Here is a 21352-nt window from a genome sequence, read left to right as displayed (position 1 = left end):
TATCATTTATGATTATCATAGTTCACTAGAGCCCTGATGACGAACGAGTTATGTACCAGAAGCTTTAAGAATTTATGTAAGATTTGGGTCATAGGGAGTCTTACATCTTTTGACATGAATCTGTGTTGCCAGGAGCACTGAAACATGGTGCCTGGGGTCCTGCTTTGAAAAGCATTCACAGCATTGCAAGCTGAAGTTATGTCTTTGAACACCACAATAGCGCTTTGCCGACCACAGAGGGTGACGGACGTAATTGGCCCAAACACCAACAGCCTCTGGATCACTGACTGAAGGTCTTCCATGGGTTGCATGTTCTTCTTCAACCACCTAGCAAGGGAACAAATGGAGCAGTAGTAGTATTAGAAAAGAAATTACAATCTTAATTCCATGTTTTTCCCCATAACTTAATAAAAAGGCAAGAAGGGAAGATGGCGCTATTTCACTGGAAATAAAAGCAGTGATCTGGATCAGCTATTATGTAATTATGTATGGCATAGTTCTTGTCCAATGTGGTATATTATGAAAGGCATACCTACAAACTCCCTTAACCATCCTTGTAACGTCCTGTTTTGATTAGTGCCAGATCTATTGTGAAGGACGAGGGCGTAATTCCAGTGACTGCCAAACTGGCATGAAATATTTTGCTCTCCTAAATACCCTCATTTCTACAGAAGCCAAACATCTACAGCAAACCAGTGAATGTCCAACAAAGAAAATATACATTGAAAATTGTAGGACACTGTGTGGTGGTCTGTCTTGGCCTTGCCCCACCCGCTACCCTGCATGGTGTGGTTGGAAGAAATGCACCTAATTTCTGGCTCCCTGCCTTGGGATGGAAGGAACAGATTGAACTTTGTTTGCAACCTTCTGGGCTGTGTGGGGGCTGCCTGAGGGACTGTTTGCTGTCTTGTCTGGCTCACAGTTCAGGAGGAAAAGGTTGGTGTAGTCTGGATGGGAGTCAAGAACCCCAAGAAGCAGTGGCATGCAATGAAACATGAAAGGTACAGCTGACTGCATACCCTCCAATGTGGGGAGGGAAATCACAGCAAAGGAATCATATAGAGCTCTTAAGGCCCTGACAAGAAGCTGGAGACTCTAGACATTGAAAGCAGCTGAGGAAAAATTAAAAACAAACAAAAAAACCTAAAACAAACAAACATACAGGCCTAGACAGGAAGCATGCCCAGAAAATATCTGAGAAGACCTGGGCTAAGCTGAAGACTCACAGGCCCACTCATGAGAGAAGGTCTACTCATCAGTGGAAGAGGAACTTGTTTTTGCAAAAATGCCCAATTTCCAACAAAGGATTATAAGGTGTGCAAAGAAACAAAAACAACCCACTAGAAGGAGGGAAAATTCTGGAAATATTCCCCCCCCCCCAAAAAAAGTGATTAGATTTACTAGATAAGGACTTCAAAACAAATGTCGAATACCTCAAAAGAGCTAAAGGCAACCATGGACAAAGAACTAAAGGACATCGGGAAAGCAGCACGTGAAGAAAATACAAGTATTGACAAAGGAGGTGCACATTATTATTTTTTTAAACCAAACAAATCCTGGGCTGGAAATTATAATTACTGAATGGAAGAATTCACAAGAGGGGGTTCAACATCAAAAACAAGTAGAAGAAAAATCAGCAAACTTAAAGAGAAATTGTTTGAAATGATCAAGTTCAAGGAGCTAAAAGAAGAATGAAGAAAAGCAGATAGAGTCTAAAAGGCTTATGGGACCGACTCCACCAAGCCAACCAATGTATACACAATGGGAGTCTTAGGCAGAGAAGGAGTGAGGTGGGCAAGGAGGAGAGAAAGGGCCAGGGTGGTTATTTGAAAAAAAGATGGCTAAAAAAAAAAAAAAAAAAAAAGAATGGCTAAATTTGAGGAAAGATGTGAATATACTAATCCAAGAAGTACAATGAACTTTAAGTAGGATCCACACAAAGAGACCTACAGTGAGACATGTTATAATCAGATCTGTCCAAGACAGAGTGGATCTTGAAAGCAGCAAGAGAAAAGCAACTCATCACATAAAGTGATCTCAAAAAAGATCATTAGATTTCTCACCAGAAACCTTATGGTTCAGAAGGCAGTTAGGATGACATATTTAAAATAGTGAGATAACCTACATCTGGCAAACTACATCTTCAAAGATAAGGAAGAAATTTAAGACATTCCTGCACGAAAACGGGATGTTCATTACCACTACATCTGCCCCTACCAGAAATACTAAATGACGTCCAAGTTGAAATGAAAGGATAGCAACTCAAAGCCACATAAATATATAAAGTTCTCCAGTGAAGGTAAATACATGCACAAATATAAAAATAGTATTTTTATAATTTTGGTTTGCAAATCTACTTTTTCTATAGGATTTAGAAGACAAATGCATAAGATGTAATTTATATCAATGGATATGCAACGTATAAAAGGAATATGTAACAAGTAACATTAAGTGGAGGGGTGGAGCAGCAATTGAGTTCAGTTGGTAATAATTAAAGGTACATTGTTATAGATTGTTACAACTACATATGAGATACAGTTAATAATCTGTAATACAGATTGTTATAACTTTAGGATGTTATTATGTAATGCCCATGGTAACCCCCCCACACACAAATACCCATAGAAGGTACACAGAAATGAAAAGAGAATTAAAATGTGTCAGTATAATAAATTAACTAAACACAAGGGGAAGCAGTAATGCAGGGAATGAGGGAACTATGTAAAACATACAGAAAACAACATGGCAAAAGTAAGTGCTTCCCTATGAATAATTAACTTCAAATGTAAATGGATTGAACTCTCCAAAAACCATAGACTGATAGAATGGATAATAAAACCAGTCAGGATTCAGTTAATATACTGCCTATAAGAGTCTCACTTTTTTTTTTAATTTTTTTTAAAGATTTTATTTGACAGAGAGATCACAAGTAGGAAAAGCGGCAGGCAGTGGGGGTGGAAGGGAGCAGGCTCAATCCCAGAACCCTGAGACCATGACCTGAGCTGAAGCAGAGGTTTAACCCATTGAGTAACCCAGGTGCCCTAAGTCTCACTTTAGATTTAAGGATGTGCATGGTTCAGAAATGAAAGGATGAAAAAAATATTCCTTACAAATAGTAAGCAAAGGATAATAGGGATGGTTATACTAATATCAGACAAAGGAGTCTAAAAAACTTAAAGACATGATAGTAAAGGGGTTAATACAGCAAGAAGATATAACAATCATAAACATTTACATGTCAAATATTGGACCCCCAATATGGAATAATATATAACATAATTATTCACACACACACACACACACAGTGTGTGGCATGGCATAAGGACAGACCCATAAACAATGGACTAGAACAAATCTTTGCATATGTGGTCAAATGTTGTTTTTTTTTTTTTTTTAAGATTTTATTTATTTATTTGACAGAGATCACAAGTAGGTAGAGAGGCGGGAGAGAGAGGAGGAAGCAGGCTCCCCACTGAGCAGAGAGCCTGATGCGGGACCCGATCGAGGACCCTGAGATCATGACCTGAGCTGAAAGCAGAGGCTTAACCCACTGAGCCACCCAGGTGCCCTTATTTTTTATTTTTTTTCAAATGTTTTTGATGATCAAATGATTTGGCAAGGGTGCCAAGACCATTCAACAGGGAAAGGATGACATTTTCAGTAAATGGTGGGGGGTTTTTGTTTGGATAAAACACTGTGTTATATACAGACAATGGAATATTCAGCCTTTAGAAGGAAGGAACTTCTGACATAGGCTTCAATATGGATGAACGTTGAAAACATGCAAGTGAAATAAGGCAGACACAAAAGGACAAATGCTGTATGGTTTTACTTATTGAGGGGTCTAGATTAGGCAAATCCATAGAGACAAAAAGTAAAATAATGTTTGCCAGATGCTGGAGGGATGAGAGAATAGGGAGTGAGTGTTCAGTGGGGACAGAGTTTCACTCTGGGAAGATGAAAAATTTCTGGAAATGGACAATGATGGTTTACACAGCAATGTGCATGTACTTAATGCCACTGAACTGTACACATTTTAAAAATGGGGAAAATAGGAAATTTTATGTTGTGTACATTCTTCCGTGATAATATTTTTAAAAACAATACAATTCACCATATTAATAGTAAAGATAAATACTATCAACTTGATGGATAGAGAGAAAGCTTTTGTATCCATTATGATAAAAACTAAGCAAACCAGCCACAATCACGAATTTCTTCAAACTGATTAAAAGTAACCTGCAAAAACCAACAGCCAACAAAATAATTATTTTCCCCTAATGTGAAGAACAAGTAAAGGATGCCTGCTTTTATGAGTCCTAACTTTTTTAAGGAAAGCCAATGAATGTTCATAGAAGAGAAAGTGAAAAAATATATCATTTCTTATGTTCTAACAATCAAGCTATCTTTTCAGAAACCAAACAAACTAGGATGTAAATTAAAATATATTAGTTCATGTCAAGACATTATGGCCTGAAATTGAGGTGTATAAACTTCCCACGATTGTGAAATTGCTTTTTTATCTTTTATAGGCCTCTAAAGTATAGTTAAATAATCTTAAGTCATCAGGAATCATCACTTAAAATAACTTATACCCTTAATCTAGATATAAATTTAGTTCCTTGTATTGTCCAAGGAGAAAATACCACTGTTCTAATTTTTTTTTATAACATATCAGGTGGATTTTTAAGTCAAATTGTCAAGTTATGCCACTGAGAATACTAGGGTACAAAAATAGACAAGGAAATTATTTCCATAGAACAATGACCACAGTAGGAGTGTCTACTACAGGCAAATTCATGAGCTGGATGTCTCTGCCTGGGTCTGTCACCCTCAAAGCAGAGAGAACTCTGTCTTTATAGCAAATTACATATTTCTCCTGTCAGCCTGGCAACATGTTTTGAATACCCACTAAGGACTAACTAGAAATCCTTTATTAGGTATTGTACAGCAACACGTACAGCAATACTAAAGAAACAAATATGGAGACATCATCTGTATGGCATAATTACTGAAGCAAGCAGACCAACAAAGATAATTTGCCAAGGAACCAAAGCTTATAACTTGCTTTTTTCTTTCTTTCTTTCTTTCTTTTTTTTTCTTTCTAGAGAGAGAGTGCATGTGCAGGAACTGGGGGGGAGGCAGAGGGAGAGGGAGAGCGAGAATCCCAAGCAGGCTCCACAGCCAGCACAGAGCCAGACATGGGGCTCGATCCCAGGGCCCCGAGACTATGACCCCGGCCAGACTCAAGAGTCAGATGCTGAACGTTGGTTCAGTCACCCAGGTGCCCCAAAGCTTATAACTTCAAATGTCAGGCAATTCCACATCCCCACTGCTAACACCTGGTCTGATGCTCACCACCCCTCAACTGCTACCACCCTCGCTCCCCAACAGGCCAGGGAGGTTTCGGATCAGATCTTGTCAGCCCTCTTTTGAAGACCCTGAAATGGCTCCCATTTCTGTCCATGTAAAATCTGGCAGAGGACAGACCAAGTCAAGCTATTAAAGCTACTGGATCCTGGGCCCTTGGGCATGCTGGGGATGAGCTCCTGCTTCCTGACTCATGCAGCATAAAAGGGCCATAGCTCAGTGTTGGGTCCCTCTCCAAGAATCCCATTCCAGTCCTGCTAGATCTCTGCTCACCAACCTGCAATGCAATGGCTCTTGGGGGACACACACCCACTCCTGTGTCCCTGAGTTTTCTCTGACTGAAGACTCCTCCAGACACTTGGCTGTGTGAAAATGGGGCTTATGTGCTTTAATAGCCATACTTGCTCTCAAGCCTATCATGTATCTCAAAGACCACATTAAGTCATTTATTTAGCTCAGGCATAAATAGAGTCTGTGGTCACCCTGTATATCTCTAAATATGTCGGCAGCAGACAAAAATTAGACACCTACCTGACAGCTATGGTCAACATTGGAGGTACCTCCAAGTTTTTATTCCACAAGTAGCATTTCTTCCACCCGCGATTCGAGTTGTTGATGGATTTCCTTTTCCACAGGGGCATGCTACTTGGCTTCGGGGTCACATTAATCTCTTTGGGGAACTGGTGTCTTGCTAAGATCCTTTCTAAGCCAGAGAATTCAGAATTCTGACCTAGTAATAGAAGAAATATTTACTGTGATTCAGCGTGCCTTTCCATGTTTGCATAGCAAGAGTAACATGGCACTCATTTGAGAAAGAGTATTTATGCTACTTCATAATTACTATTGAACTGCCATGCCTTCACTTCAAAAGCATTACTGAGCTCCACTTAGACCCGAGCCTGGTCCTGGACATCTAATAGACTGCAGAGCAAATGAATGAGTGAATGAACATACAAACCAGCACGAATACTGAAGTCTATTTAAACAATTTGTGCCTGATTCTCAAATTAATGACAACTGATTGCACAATTATTTCTATCTTCGGAGATGTTAACCACACTCTGCATTTACATCCATGCATGGCTTCACGTTGACCTCATTTGGCCCCTAACCAAATGCTCCTCTCATGGGACCAAGAGCTTGTGCCAGAATGTGATTCAATACCCTGAATCCTTCACCAAGACAGCCCTGTTACCAAAAGGAAGGGAAGGGAAAGGAGTCAGTAGAACTACACTATGGATTTAGTGACATAACCGACTTATACTGTAGTGTAAGCTTTTTCTTTGCCAACTGGTAATGATCAGAGGATCAACAGTCAGTGTTCAGGCTGCTTTGTGCATGGCTCTGCAATCCATCTGGGTGTATGAGAAACTAAGACACTGTCATCAACCTAACGCAGGAAGAGGAGTTGAGCCCCGGGGATTCAGGAAACACTGAATGCATTTTCAATGATAAAATTGCATTTTAATTACAATAGAAATTAGATCAGAACTCGTCCAGCCTCCCTTGTTTCTCAGACCGAACCACTGATGGTCTCTACTGGACAGGGTAATTGGCACAGACACCAACGAACCAAGAATTGAACCACGGGGCCATAGCTCGGCAATCTGACTAAATGATGTCATGATTAATAGATTGACCCTTAGAGGCCTGAAAATCCTTCCAAGTGAGTCAAAAACAGGGCTGGAATCTGGGGCTCCTGCCCAGTGGTCTCAAGCTAGGCCCAGACAGCTTCTACCTACTACTCTTAGAAGCAGTATATTAGCTCAGGATCCCTCAGCAGGGCACCCAGAAGCTCTCCCAGGCATTGGAATCATAGGAAGAACATATGTTCTGCTTTGGTTGTCAGAATTTCAAAGCTGAAGTTACTATTAAACTGAACTAATTAACCCAGTTCAGGTCTTCGATGCCTCAAGAAATTATTGGAGGAGGTGGCTCAGTCAGAAGACCATGGTCTTGGGGTCAAAAGTTTGAGCCCTGTGTTGGGTGTAGAGATCACTTAAATAAATAATAATTAAAATAGAAATTATTGGAAGTATAATAATATTGAATATCAATTTATAGTGACATTTTAGGTATATTGGACTGTGAGCTACTTGGGTGGTTTTGTATTTCTTATTTTAATGTGCTGAGGGCAATACATGTGAGATGGGCAGATGGATAGACAGAAGAATGGGTGGAGGAATTAGTAATCACAAAACAAATCAGCATAGATCAGGTACACAAGTACCTGAGCCAAGTACACAAGCCAGTGTGTGTGTGTGTGTGTGTGTGTGTGTGTGTGTGTGTTTACCAGAGGCAGTAAAAATAAGTAACTTAGAACTTCAGGCTTTAAAATGATTTGTTGCTTTCAGATATCACAATTGTCTTCTCCGGTCTACACACGGAAGTCATGGATTTGGTGGCCCTCGGTGGCCGGCCAGACTGTGAACAACGTATGTGTGCGCGTGCACACACACACACACATGCACACACTGCTTCGAGAGCTGCCCAACTGGTCTCCTTCCCCAGCCCACTCACTCTTTTGGAAACCACTCTTCCCACCTGCCTCGTCCTTTCCTATATCCAGTTAAGCAGCCTCCTGAAGCATCTGGGCTCAGGGGTGTGGGGAGCAGTGAATTAGCTAAGAGAGTCATCTTCTTAAGCATTAAAAACAACATACAAAAGCCTTAAACTTCTGCCCACTTTCTAGTTTTTGGTTTGGTGCCAGTCATTGAAACATTGGTTTGGACAGTCTTTAAAAAACATCATAGAACAAGGAGGCAGAGTCAAGATAGCGGAGAAGTAGCAGGCTGAGACTACTTCAGCTAGCCGGAGATCAGCTAGAGAGCTTATCTAAACATTGCAAATACCTGAAAATCCATCGGCAGATCGAAGAGAAGAACAGCAATTCTGGAAACAGAAAAACAACCACTTTCTGAAAGGTAGGACCGGCGGAGAAGTGAATCCAAAGCGACAGGAAGATAGACCCCGGGGGGAGGGGCCGGCTCCCGGTAAGCAGCGGAGCAACGGAGCACAAAATCAGGACTTTTAAAAGTCTGTTCCGCTGAGGGACATCGCTCCAGAGGCTAAACCAGGGCGAAGCCCACGCGGGGTCAGTGTGGCCTCAGGTCCCGCAGGGTCACAGAAGGATCGGGGGTGTCTGAGTGTCACAGAGCTTGTGGGTACTGGAACGGGAAAGCTGGCTACAGAGACAGAGCCGACAGTAAGCTCGCAGCTCGGTGTTACCTTGAACCGGTCGCAGGCTCGGTGAGCTTGGACTGTGGCCGGAGGTCAGGCAGACGGGAGTAACTGGGCGCTGTTCTCTGAGGGCACACTGAGGAGTGGGGCCCTGGGCTCTCGGCTCCTCGGGGCCGGAGACCAGGACGCCGCCATTTGTATTCCCGTCCTCCGGAACTCTACGGAAAGCGCTCAGGGAACAAAAGCTCCTGAAAGCAAACCTGAGCGGATTACTCACCCCGGCCCCAGGTAAAAGCGGTGCAATTCCGCCTGGGGCAAAGACACTTGAGAATCACTACAACAGGCCCCTCCCCCAGAAGATCAACAAGAAATCCAGCCGAGACCAAGTTCACCTACCAAGGAGTGCAGTTTCAATACCAAGGAGAGCAGCAGAATTCCAGAGGAGGAGAAAGCAAAGCACGGAACTCATGGCTTTTTCCCTGTGATTTTTTTTTAGTCTTGCAGTTAATTTAATTTTTTTCTTTTTCATTTTTTGTTTTTTTTTCTTGCCTTCTGGTAAATTATTTTTTTAACTTTTACGTTTTCTTTTTTAATGTTTTTTAAACTAGTTTATCCAATATATATACATTTTCTTTTTTATATTTTTCTTATTTGTTTTCTTTTTTAAATTCTTTTTTTTTCTTTTTTTCTTATTTTTTCTTTCTTCCTTTTTGAACCTCTTTTTATCCCCTTTCTCCCCCCTCACGATTTGGGATCTCTTCTAATTTGGTTAAAGCATATTTTCCTGGGGTTGTTGCCACCCTTTTAGTATTTTACTTGCTCCTTCATAAACTCTTATCTGGACAAAATGACAAGACAGAAAAATTCAACACAAAAAAAAGAATAAGAGGCAGTACCAAAGGCTAGGGACCTAATCAATACAGACATTGGTAATATGTCAGATCTAGAGTTCAGAATGACAATTCTCAAGATTCTAGCCGGGCTCAAAAAAGGCATGAAAGATATTAGAGAAACCCTATCGAGAGATATAAAAGCCCTTTCTCGAGAAATAAAAGAACTAAAATCTAACCAAGTTGAAATCAAAAAAGCTATTAATGAGGTGCAATCAAAAATGGAGGCTCTCACTGCTAGGATAAATGAGGCAGAAGAAAGAATTAGTGATATAGAAGACCAAATGACAGAGAATAAAGAAGCTGAGCAAAAGAGGGACAAACAGCTACTGGACCACAAGGGGAGAATTCGAGAGATAAGTGACACCATAAGACGAAACAACATTAGAATAATTGGGATTCCAGAAGAAGAAGAAAGAGAGAGGGGAGCAGAAGGTATACTGGAGAGAATTATTGGGGAGAATTTCCCCAATATGGCAAAGGGAACGAGCATCAAAATTCAGGAGGTTCAGAGAACGCCCCTCAAAATCAATAAGAATAGGCCCACACCCCGTCACCTAATAGTAAAATTTACAAGTCTCAGTGACAAAGAGAAAATCCTGAAAGCAGCCCGGGAAAAGAAGTCTGTAACATACAATGGTAAAAATATTAGATTGGCAGCTGACTTATCCACAGAGACCTGGCAGGCCAGAAAGAGCTGGCATGATATTTTCAGAGCACTAAATGAGAAAAACATGCAGCCCAGAATACTATATCCAGCTAGGCTATCATTGAAAATAGAAGGAGAGATTAAAAGCTTCCAGGACAAACAAAACTGAAAGAATTTGCAAACACCAAACCAGCTCTACAGGAAATATTGAAAGGGGTCCTCTAAGCAAAGAGAGAGCCTACAAGTGGTAGATCAGAAAGGAACAGAGACCATATACAGTAACAGTCACCTTACAGGCAATACAATAGCACTAAATTCATATCTCTCAATAGTTACCCTGAATGTGAATGGTCTAAATGCCCCTGTCAAAAGACACAGGGTATCAGAATGGATAAAAAAACAAAACCCATCTATATGTTGCCTCCAAGAAACTCATTTTAAGCCCAAAGACACCTCCAGATTTAAAGTGAGGGGGTGGAAAAGAATTTACCATGCTAATGGACATCAGAAGAAAGCAGGAGTGGCAATCCTTATATCAGATCAATTAGGTTTTAAGCCAAAGACTATAATAAGAGATGAGGAAGGACACTATATCATACTCAAAGGGTCTGTCCAACAAGAAGATTTAACAATTTTAAATATCTATGCCTCCAACGTGGGAGCAGCCAACTATATAAACCAATTAATAACAAAATCAAAGAAACACATCAACAATAATACAATAATAGTAGGGGACTTTAACACTCCCCTCACTGAAATAGACAGATCATCCAAGCAAAAGATCAGCAAGGAAATAAAGGCCTTAAATGACACACTGGACAAGATGGACATCACAGATATATTCAGAACATTTCATCCCAAAGCAGCAGAATACACATTCTTCTCTAGTGCACATGAAACATTCTCCAGTATAGATCACATCCTCGGTCCTAAATCAGGACTCAACCGGTATCAACAGATTGGGATCATTCCCTGCATATTTTCAGACCACAATGCTCTGAAGCTAGAACTTAACCACAAGAGGAAGTTTGGAAAGAACCCAAATACATGGAGACTAAACAGCATCCTTCTAAAGAATGAATGGATCAACCAGGAAATTAAAGAAGAATTGAAAAAAATCATGGAAACAAATGATAATGAAAATACAATGGTTCAAAATCTGTGAGACACAACAAAGGCAGTCCTGAGAGGAAAATATATAGCGGTACAAGCCTTTCTCAAGAAACTAGAAAGGTCTCAGGTACACAACCTAACCCTACACCTAAAGGAGCTAGAGAAAGAACAAGAAAGAAACCCTAAGCCAATCAGGAGAAGAGAAATCATAAAGATCAGAGCAGAAATCAATGAAATAGAAATCAAAAAGACAATAGAGCAAATCAACAAAAGTAGGAGCTGGTTCTTTGAAAGAATTAATAAAATTGATAAACCCCTGGCCAGATTTATCAAAAAGAAAAGAGAAAGGACCCAAATAAATAAAATCATGAATGAAAGAGGAGAGATCACAACTAACACCAAAGAAATACAAACTATTATAAGAACATACTATGAGCAACTCTATGCCAACAAATTTGACAATCTGGAAGAAATGGATGCATTCCTAGAAACATATAAACTACCACAAATGGACCAGGAAGAAGTAGAAAGCCTGAACAGACCCATAACCAGTAAAGAGATTGAAACAGTCATTAAAAATCTCCAAACAAACAAAAGCCCAGGGCCAGACGGCTTCCCGGGGGAATTCTACCAAATATTTAAAGAACTAATTCCTATTCTCCTGAAACTTGTTCCAAAAAATAGAAATGGAAGGAAAACTTCCAAACTCATTTTATGAGGCCAGCATCACCTTGATCCCCAAACCAAACAAGGATCCCTTCAAAAAAGAGAGCTATTGACCAATAACCTTGATGAACACAGATACGAAAATACTCAACAAAATACTAGCCAATAGGATTCAACAGTACATTAAAAGGATTATTCACCACGACCAAGTGGGATTTATTCCAGGGCTGCAAGGTTGGTTCAACATCCGCAAATCAGTCAATGTGATACAACACATCAATAAAAGAAAGAACAAGAACCATATGATACTCTCAATAGATGCTGAAAAAGCATTTGACAAAGTACAGCATCCCTTCCTGATCAAAACTCTTCAAAGTGTAGGGATAGAGGGCACATACCTCAATATCATCAAAGCCATCTATGAAAAACTCACCGCAAATATCATTCTCAATGGAGAAAAACTGAAAGCTTTTCCGCTAAGGTCAGGTACACGGCAGGGATGTCCATTATCACCACTGCTATTCAACATAGTACTAGAGGTCCTAGCCTCAGCAATCAGACAACAAAAGGAAATTAAAGACATCCAAATCGGCAAAGAAGAAGCCAAATTATCACTCTTCGCAGATGATATGATACTATATGTGGAAAACCCAAAAGACTCCATTCCAAAACTGCTAGAACTTATACAGGAATTCAGTAAAGTGTCAGGATATAAAATCAATGCACAGAAATCAGTTGCATTTCTCTACACCAACAGCAAGACAGAAGAAAGAGAAATTAAGGAGTCCATCCCATTTACAATTGCATCCAAAACCATAAGATACCTAGGAATAAACCTAACCAAAGAGACACAGAATCTACACTCAGAAACCTATAAAGTACTCATGAAAGAAATTGAGGAAGACACAAAGAAATGGAAAAATGTTCCATGCTCCTGGATTGGAAGAATAAATATTGTGAAAATGTCTATGCTACCTAAAGCAATCTACACATTTAATGCAATTCCTATCAAAGTACCATCCATCTTTTTCAAAGAAATGGAACAAATAATTCTAAAATTTATATGGAACCAGAAAAGACCTCGAATAGCCAAAGGGATATTGAAAAAGAAAGCCAACGTTGGTGACATCACAATTCCGGACTTCAAGCTCTATTACAAAGCTGTCATCATCAAGACAGCATGGTACTGGCACAAAAACAGACACATGGATCAATGGAACAGAATAGAGAGCCCAGAAATAGACCCTCAACTCTATGGTCAATTCATCTTCGACAAAGCAGGAAAGAATGTCCAATGGGAAAAAGACAGCCTCTTCAATAAATTGTGCTGGGAAAATTGGACAGCCACATGCAGAAAAATGAAATTGGACCATTTCCTTACACCACACACAAAAATAGACTCAAAATGGATGAAGGACCTCAATGTGAGAAAGGAATCCATCAAAATCCTTGAGGAGAACACAGGCAGCAACCTCTTCGACCTCAGCCGCAGCAACATCTTCCTAGGAACATCACCAAAGGCAAGGGAAGCAAGGGCAAAAATGAACTATTGGGCCTTCATCAAGATCAAAAGCTTTTGCACAGCAAAGGAAACAGTTAACAAAATCAAAAGACAACTGACAGAATGGGAGAAGATATTTGCAAACGACATATCGGATAAAGGACTAGTGTACAGAATCTATAAAGAACTTAGCAAACTCAACACCCAAAGAACAAATAATCCAATCAAGAAATGGGCAGAGGACATGAACAGACATTTCTGCAAAGCAGACATCCAGATGGCCAACAGACATATGAAAAAGTGCTCCATATCACTCGGCATCAGGGAAATACAAATCAAAACCACAATGAGATATCACCTCACACCAGTCAGAATGGCTAAAATCAACAAGTCAGGAAATGACAGATGCTGGCGAGGATGCAGAGAAAGGGGAACCCTCCTACACTGTTGGTGGGAATGCAAGCTGGTGCAGCCACTCTGGAAAACAGCATGGAGGTTCCTCAAAATGTTGAAAATAGAACTGCCCTATGACCCAGCAATTGCACTATTGGGTATTTACCCTAAAGATACAAACGTAGTGATCCAAAGGGGCACGTGCACCTGAATGTTTATAGCAGCAATGTCCACAATAGCCAAACTATGGAAAGAACCTAGATGTCCATCAACAGATGAATGGATCAAGAAGAGGTGGTATATATACACAATGGAATACTATGCAGCCATCAAAAGAAATGAAATCTTGCCATTTGCAACAACATGGATGGAACTAGAGCGTATCATGCTTAGCGAAATAAGTCAAGCAGAGAAAGACAACTATCATATGATCTCCCTGATATGAGGAAGTGGTGATGCAACATAAGGGCTTAAGTGGGTAGGAGAAGAATCAATGAAACAAGATGGGATTGGGAGGGAGACAAACCATAAGTGACTCTTAATCTCACAAAACAAACTGAGGGTTGTTGGGGGGAGGGGGTTTGGGAGAAGGGGTGGGATTATGGACATTGGGGAGGGTATGTGCTTTGGTGAGTGCTGTGAAGTGTGTAAACCTTGTGATTCACAGACCTGTACCCCTGGGGATAAAAATATATGTTTATAAACAAACAAACAAAAAAAACCATCATAGAACCAATACTAACATGATCTCAGGATAGCTCCTTACACTGCCGTGCTGGGACGCGGGGTGAGGAGGAAGAGGGTCACTCACAGACGCTTGTGATGTTTGGGGGACGGCTATCTGGGCACGGTAGATCTAAACGCATATAGTATAATGGCTCCTCATTCCTCATTTTATGTTGTTCGTATGATTTAACTTCCTATTATTTAAAATCCAGGAAAAAAAAAAAGACCCTGTGTTTCTAACTATAAATGTTTAGCTCTCTCTCTCTCTTTTTTTTTTTCTTCTGATGGCTCTCGGTAATAAATACAGTCTAATGCAGGCAAAGCTCCCCGGCAGGTGCAGATGGGGCTGGCGTGAGAAGAAACAAAACCCTTTTTAAGGCCAGGTGAAATTTCGACTAGACAGAGGCTTTAGACATGTAGCAGGGAGCCATTGGTATCCATTATTGAATTCATGATCTGACGGATGAAAGTGTGAGAAATGGGGTCATCTCTTGCAGATCAAGGCAATCACTGGAAATGGCATTCTGGAAATGAAACAGCCTTTGAGTGAAGAATTCAAGGTCTCAGAGGCTAATGTCCCCTCAATGACTGGATTCTGCCTCAGGCCCGGGTCCTTCAAGGACACAGGACTCTGAGGAGACATTTCTGCCTGATAATGCCGTTCACCTCAGCTACGTCACTCACTTTCAACTGACTTCTGACCACAGTGAGGAGTCCTGCGGCCCAACCCCTCTGAAACAAAGCCATCTCAGTGCTCAGGAGCGGCAGTTTTACCTGGCAGGAACACTCCCAGTGGCTAAAGGTGTATCAATACCTATCAGTGTCTCCATTGGCAGGCTAAGGGAACAAAACTGAAATCAACATATAACTGAAATATCACAAGAGAGTCAAAACCTGATTCTGCTACCTAACATAAACGCTGAATGCATATTCAATGGTAAAACTGCATTTTAATTGCAAAAGTACAGGATAAATTTCCATCGGAATAAAGTCAGACAACTTAAAGTAGTATACATAGTTAAAGGAAACATGTCATTCCTCTTTCTCCAGAGGTAGCCAAGGGCTGGAATATGTCCCCTTCCAGAACTCTTCCCTCTGCGTGTACACACATGTTTGTACGTACAGGCATACAGTCTTCTTTTGGTATAAATGGAATCAGTGTTTCTTATTTTGCAGATTATTTATTAATATTCTACAGTGTGTTTTGTAAATATTTAAACATCAGCTTCTTTTTTAATAGTATTCCTCAATACAGATGCATCCGCTATTTAATTGTTCTGCCATTGAATGACATGAAGCTATTTATAATCTGTCACCATGATAAACAATGCTTCAGCACACACACTCCTTCCTGCATCTGTGTGCACAGGTGCAAGAATTTCTCTAGGACACTAACTGGAAGGGGAACTTCTAAGTCAAAGGGCATAGGTATGTAATGGGAGGTTAAAATGTGAGTTTTTATGTTGTTTCAGTTTTTTCCTAAGGCCACACAGTCTGAGGAAAATCTTGTAGATGGGAATTTCTTACCTATGTACAGCATACCTATTTATTTAAAAAAAAATTGCTAAACATGGGATGCCTGCATGGCTCAGTCAGTTAAGTGCCTTTGGCTCAGATCATGATCCCAAGGTCCTAGGATTGAGTCCCACATTAGGCTCCTTGCTTAGCTAGGAGCCTGCTTCTCCCTCTGCCTGATGCTCCCCCTGCTTGTGCTGTCTCTCTGACAAATATAATCTTAAAAAAACAAACAAACAAGAAAAAGCTAAACATTCTTTAAGGCATGTGAGGATTTCTTTAGGCTGAGTTGTTGTAATGCTGTGCACTGTAGCACCTCTCCTCCCCCTGGCAGATGAAGGTACTTTAAGAGAACGACCTGCGACCCACAACTCTACAGTCAACTAATCTTTGGCGAAGCAGGAAAGAATATCCAATGGAAAAGACAGTCCCTTCAACAAGTGGTGTTGGGAAAATTGGACAGCCACATGCAGAAGAATGAAATTGGACCACTTTCTTAACACCATACGCAAAATAAATTCAAAATGGATGAAAGGCTTAACTGTGAGACAGGAACCCCTCAAAATCCTACAGGTGAAAAAGAAGCAGCAACTTCTTTGACCTTGGCCATAGCAACTTTTTACTAGACACATCACTGGAAGCAAGGGAAATAAAAGCAAAAATGAACTATTGTGACTTCATCAAGATAAAAGGCTTTTGCACAGTGAAGGAAACAATCAATAAACCAAAATGCAACCTATGAAATGGGAAAAGATATTTGCAAATGGTATGTTGGATATAGGACTAGTAACCATAATCTACAAAGAATTCATCAAAATCAGCACCCAAAAAACAAAAATCCAGTCAAGAAATGGGCAGAAGACATGAATAGACATTTCTCCAAAGTAGACACACAAATGGCCAACAGATACATGAAGAAAAGCTCCACATCACTTGGTCGAGAGAAATACAAATCAAAAGCACCATGAGATACCCCCTTATACCAGTTAGAATGGCTAAAATTAACAAGACAGGGAACAACAAATGTTGGCGAGGCTGTGGAGAAAAGGTTGGTGGGAATGCAAACTGGTGCAGCCACTCTGGAGAACAATATGGCAGTTCCTCAAAAAGTTACAAGTAGAGCTACTCTACAAGTCAGCAATTGCACTACTAGACAGTTACTCAAAGGATACGAAAGTGCTGATTTTTTTTTTAAGATTTTATTTATTTATTTGACAGAGAGAGATCACAAGTAGGTAGAGAGGCAGGCAGAGAGAGAGAGAGAGAGAGAGGGAAGCAGGCTCCCTGCTGAGCAAAGAGCCCGATGTGGGACTCGATCACAGGACCCTGAGATCATGACCTGAGTTGAAGGCAGCGGCTTAACCCACTGAGCCACCCAGGCGCCCCGAAAGTGCTGATTTGAAGGGGCACCTGCACCCCAATATCTACAGCAGCACTACCGACAGTGGATAAAGAAGGTGTGGCATACATGTACAATGGAAAAAGAATGAAATCTTGCCATTTGTAACAATGTGGATGGATCTAGAGGGTACTATGCTAAACGAAATAAGTCTTTCAGAGAAAGACGAAAATCATATGATTTCACGCGTATGTGGAATTTCAGAAACAAAACAGATGAACATAGGGGAAGGGAAGGAAAAATAGAATAAGATAAAAATAGAGAGGAAGGGGTGCCTGGGTGGCTCAGTTGGTTGACCACTGGACTCTTGATTTTAGCTCAGATCAGGATCTCAGGATCTCCAGATTAAGGCTCACGTCAAGGGGTGCCTGGGTGGCTCAGTGGGTTAAGGCTCACGTCAAGCTCCCTACTCAGCACTGCGTCTGCTTGTCCCTGTCCCTCTCTCTTTGCCCCTCCACTCACTTGCTTATTCCCAATCTCTCTCTATAAAATAAATAAATAAAATCTTTAAAAAAAAGGGGGGGGGGGGCAAAACATAAGAGACCATAGTTAAGAGGGTTGCTAAAGAGGAGGTGGAGGGATGGGCTAGATGGGGGATGGGCATTAAAGAAGACACTTGTGTTGAGCACTGGGTGTTACATGTAAATGATGATTCACTAAATTCTACTCCCAAAACCAATCTTGGTTTAAAGTTAGTGGCCTAACTTTAAATTTAAAAAAATAATAGTAATAAAAAAGCAAACAAGTAAATAAATAAGTAAAAAAACCAGTTGGGGAGCTGGGCTGTGTCCCCTAATGCCTGATGTGTTCATTTCCTAGGACTGCCATATGAAGTGTCACAATCTGGGTTGCTTAAAACCAACAATGTATTTTCTCCCAGTTCTGGAGCCTGGAAGTCCGAAATCAAGCCCTGTTCCCTCTGAAACCTCTAGGGGAGAATTCTTCCTTGCCTCTTCCTAGGTTTTAGTATTTGCTGCAATTCCTGGTGTTATCCTGACTTGCAGAAGCATCAGTCCAGTCTTTGCCTCTGTTGCCATAGGGCCATCTCCTCCGTCTGTATCTCTGTCCTCTTACAAGGAGAGTCGTGTTGGACTAGGAACCTACCCCACTCCCATCTGATCTCATCTTAATTACATCTGCACCTCTCTCAAGACCCTATTTCCAAATAAATTCACACCCTGGGATACTGGGGGGTTAACACTTCATCATATCATTTTGGGGGATGCAGTTCAACCCTAACACCTCAGAGTATAAGATAATTGGCTAGGAGCACAGCTGCCTGTGGCCACAGGGACAGAGATCAGTGTTGGGAGCTGGTTCCATTTCCACCAGCTGGGTGAAAGTGTGAAGGACAAGGGGTCAAGTTTTCTACATGCTATATGCAAACCCCTCGAAATGGGTGAGTTTGAGTCATCTTGAATAGGCTCTCAAGAGGGCTTCTGTCAACCGGTGAGGCAATCTCCACTGAAATACGTTGGGAGCACAGCCTACCGAAGCTGGGGCAGGGGTGGGGATGGGAGAGGGGAAATGTCAGCAGGAGGCTGAGTGAATGAGAGATCTCCAGCAAGGGAACCCACCAAATGCCCAGGAAAAAAGAAGCCAGCTTTGGAAAGCTGCCATCCCTAGAAGGTACGAATGACTGTTGACAATTTGATATTTCACAGTCAAGGAAGTCTTTTCAGTTCTTCCTACCCTCACCCTTGTTGACCCAATATCAGCCAGGGAGCAGGGAAGGAGCCATAGAGAAAAAGAAAAAAAAAATATGGTGAGTGCTGTGAAGTGTGTAAACCTGGTGATTCACAGACCTGTACCCCTGGGGATAAAAATATATGTTTATATAAAAAATAAAAAATTAATAAAAAAAAAAAAAAAGAAAAGAAAAGGCCCCACCATGTCACAGGAGTAGGGAGCAGGGAGGTTTTTACTCTGGTTGAGGTGTTTGGAATTTGGACACTAGAGTGGACTTTTTGTTATCTGAATGAGCATGACCAGGAAAGCTGTAAGGTCTGCTCGTAACTTCACCCAAAGGTGATGAGCAAAGAGCAAGAGAATGGGCCAAAGAGGAACGTTGTAAGAAAAATGAAAATTATTTTCTACTTACTCTTTGCCAAGTTCAACCCATTTAATAAGTCAGTAACATACATTTTATATTTTGACAAAGACTTTCAAATTATCTTCAAAAAAAAGTCTGAATCAATAAGCATGATAATACTGATTGTGAGGGTATTAATTTCCCCACTTGTTCATCACAATTGATCTTTCAAGATTTGACCAGTATGATGGCCTAAAAAATACCACCTTGATTTATTTTCTACTTCCTCCATTACCAGAGTGTTTGAACATTTTTCGTGCTTATCGATAATTTGCATTTCATCTTGTGAATTGCCTATCTATGACATGTATCACTTCTAGTAGGTTCGTTATATTTTCCTTGATTATTTTTATGTAATTGTTAGTGTAATCTAGATGTTGAGGTCAGTTCATATAACTGTGTTTTCAGGGACCAAGGACTAACCAGAATACAAATGGACAAATTTGCCATCAAACCTTCCTACCCATGACTTGTGTCTTAATCACTGTGGCAGCTGCTACTTTGCTTTCTAAAGTCCATGGGCACAAGTGGCTACCAGCTACCTTTGCTTCATTGAAACATGACAATTCAGGAGCCAAGCTCCACTCAATTCTGCAAATCAGTCCAGTTACCAACTGTCCTGATGGGATTCCAGCAGTGGTGGGCCACTCCAAACTCCAGAAAGAGAAGGTCATTTGTAGGCCTTGTGGGGTGGGGGAGAATATCCGGCTTCTCTCTGAAGAGGTACAAATGGAGGAAGAAGCAGCAGGAAAGAGAGCAAAGGCCTGACCTTCAACTTAAAGTTCTCTCACTCATCTCAAAATCACATCTACACCTTAAATTTTGTGGTTATTTCCCACTTAGTCCACTTTCCATCATTCCATAGGTAAGCTTTGCTGAGAGAAGAGTTATAGACTTATCCCAGATCATAAAAGACCAGTGAAAGAAAAGGAATGGGAAGGAGTGATGGTGGAGGCCGTTGCTGCGCAGGCTATGCATAGGACCAAGGGTCTCCAGGATGGACCACACCCACCTTGTAGAGTCAGTTCTTGGGGCACCTTGGTGGCTATCGGTTGAGCATCCAACTTTTGATTTCAGCTCAGGTCATGATCCCAAGGTTGTGAGATCAAGTCCCCTGTGAGGCTCGGCGCTCTGTGGGGAGTGTTCTTGGGGTTCTCTCTCTCTCCCTCTGCCCCACCCCCTGCTCTGTCTCTCAAAACAAAACAAAACAAACAAACAAACAAACAAACAAACAAAAAACAGTCTTTGTGGCTAAAGGAAGCAGGAGTTTGTGCCAGTGTAAGGTGTGTGTTTGTTAAAGGAACTCACAGCACTCTCTACCCACGTACAGTTTTGTTTGTCCTCTTCACTCTTGTAGGAATAAAGTTTCTCCATCAGATGGTTAGGCAGCAGTCTGTGAAGGCTGGACAGAGTCTCGAAGGTGTGACACAGAACCTCAGGCTGCGCATAGTTTTTCAGGGTCTTGGGTTTGCCTAGGAGAGGAAGTTTCAGTGGGAAGTGGTTGTTCTTGGCTGTCCCCATAATGACCCACTGAGTTCGAGACAAGAACAAACAGAAAATTGAAAAGGTGGGACTCCTTGTCGTTGTTCCTTCTCCACACTTTTCTCCATCTCTGAGGAGATGCTATGGAATCCCTTCTCTGGTCTCTGATCGCTTAGCGTTCTGAGAGTCACAATGGCCTGGACCTTGGTCTGGAACACTGAGTGCTCCTCCTATCTTCAAACCAGAGGAAATCGGCCAGTCAAAAACACCTTGCCAAGTCTTACAGGGATTTCAGGCAGAAACTCCGGTTTCCTGTCTGACCATGAGCAATACCTGAGGAAAACAGCGCGCTTTCCCGAGGGCATGAGGGGAGACC

The 21352-nt window shown here is 41.2% G+C and overlaps 1 protein-coding gene across 4 annotated transcripts in view; it reads right to left on the bottom strand.

Annotated features, from left to right (window-relative positions):
* The window catches only part of LOC309865043 (testis expressed protein 56-like), a gene marked incomplete at its 3' end in the record, with an annotated part of 36635 nt that extends 15523 nt beyond the window's left edge, over nt 1-21112 (bottom strand). For 3 of the 4 annotated variants that reach the window (XR_014311918.1, XR_014311919.1, XM_082731170.1), the window contains exons 1-3: nt 20823-21112; nt 5902-6100; nt 105-327 (exon numbers count right to left, since the gene is read on the bottom strand). Coding sequence is in view for 2 of the 4 variants with exons in the window: in XM_082731170.1 (XP_082587296.1) it covers nt 105-327; nt 5902-6100; nt 20823-21015 (615 nt within the window). Of the gene's footprint in view, nt 1-2; nt 328-5901; nt 6101-20822 lie in introns of those variants that run through there. The other variant, XM_082731169.1, reaches the window with a different exon arrangement.
* Nucleotides 21113-21352: the final 240 nt, after the last annotated feature.

This window comes from Mustela nivalis (assembly GCF_964662115.1).
Source record: "Mustela nivalis genome assembly, chromosome: 5".
NCBI lineage: Eukaryota > Metazoa > Chordata > Mammalia > Carnivora > Mustelidae > Mustela > Mustela nivalis.
Note: the sequence above shows the minus strand (reverse complement) of the source record. Positions and strands in the feature narration are given on the sequence as shown.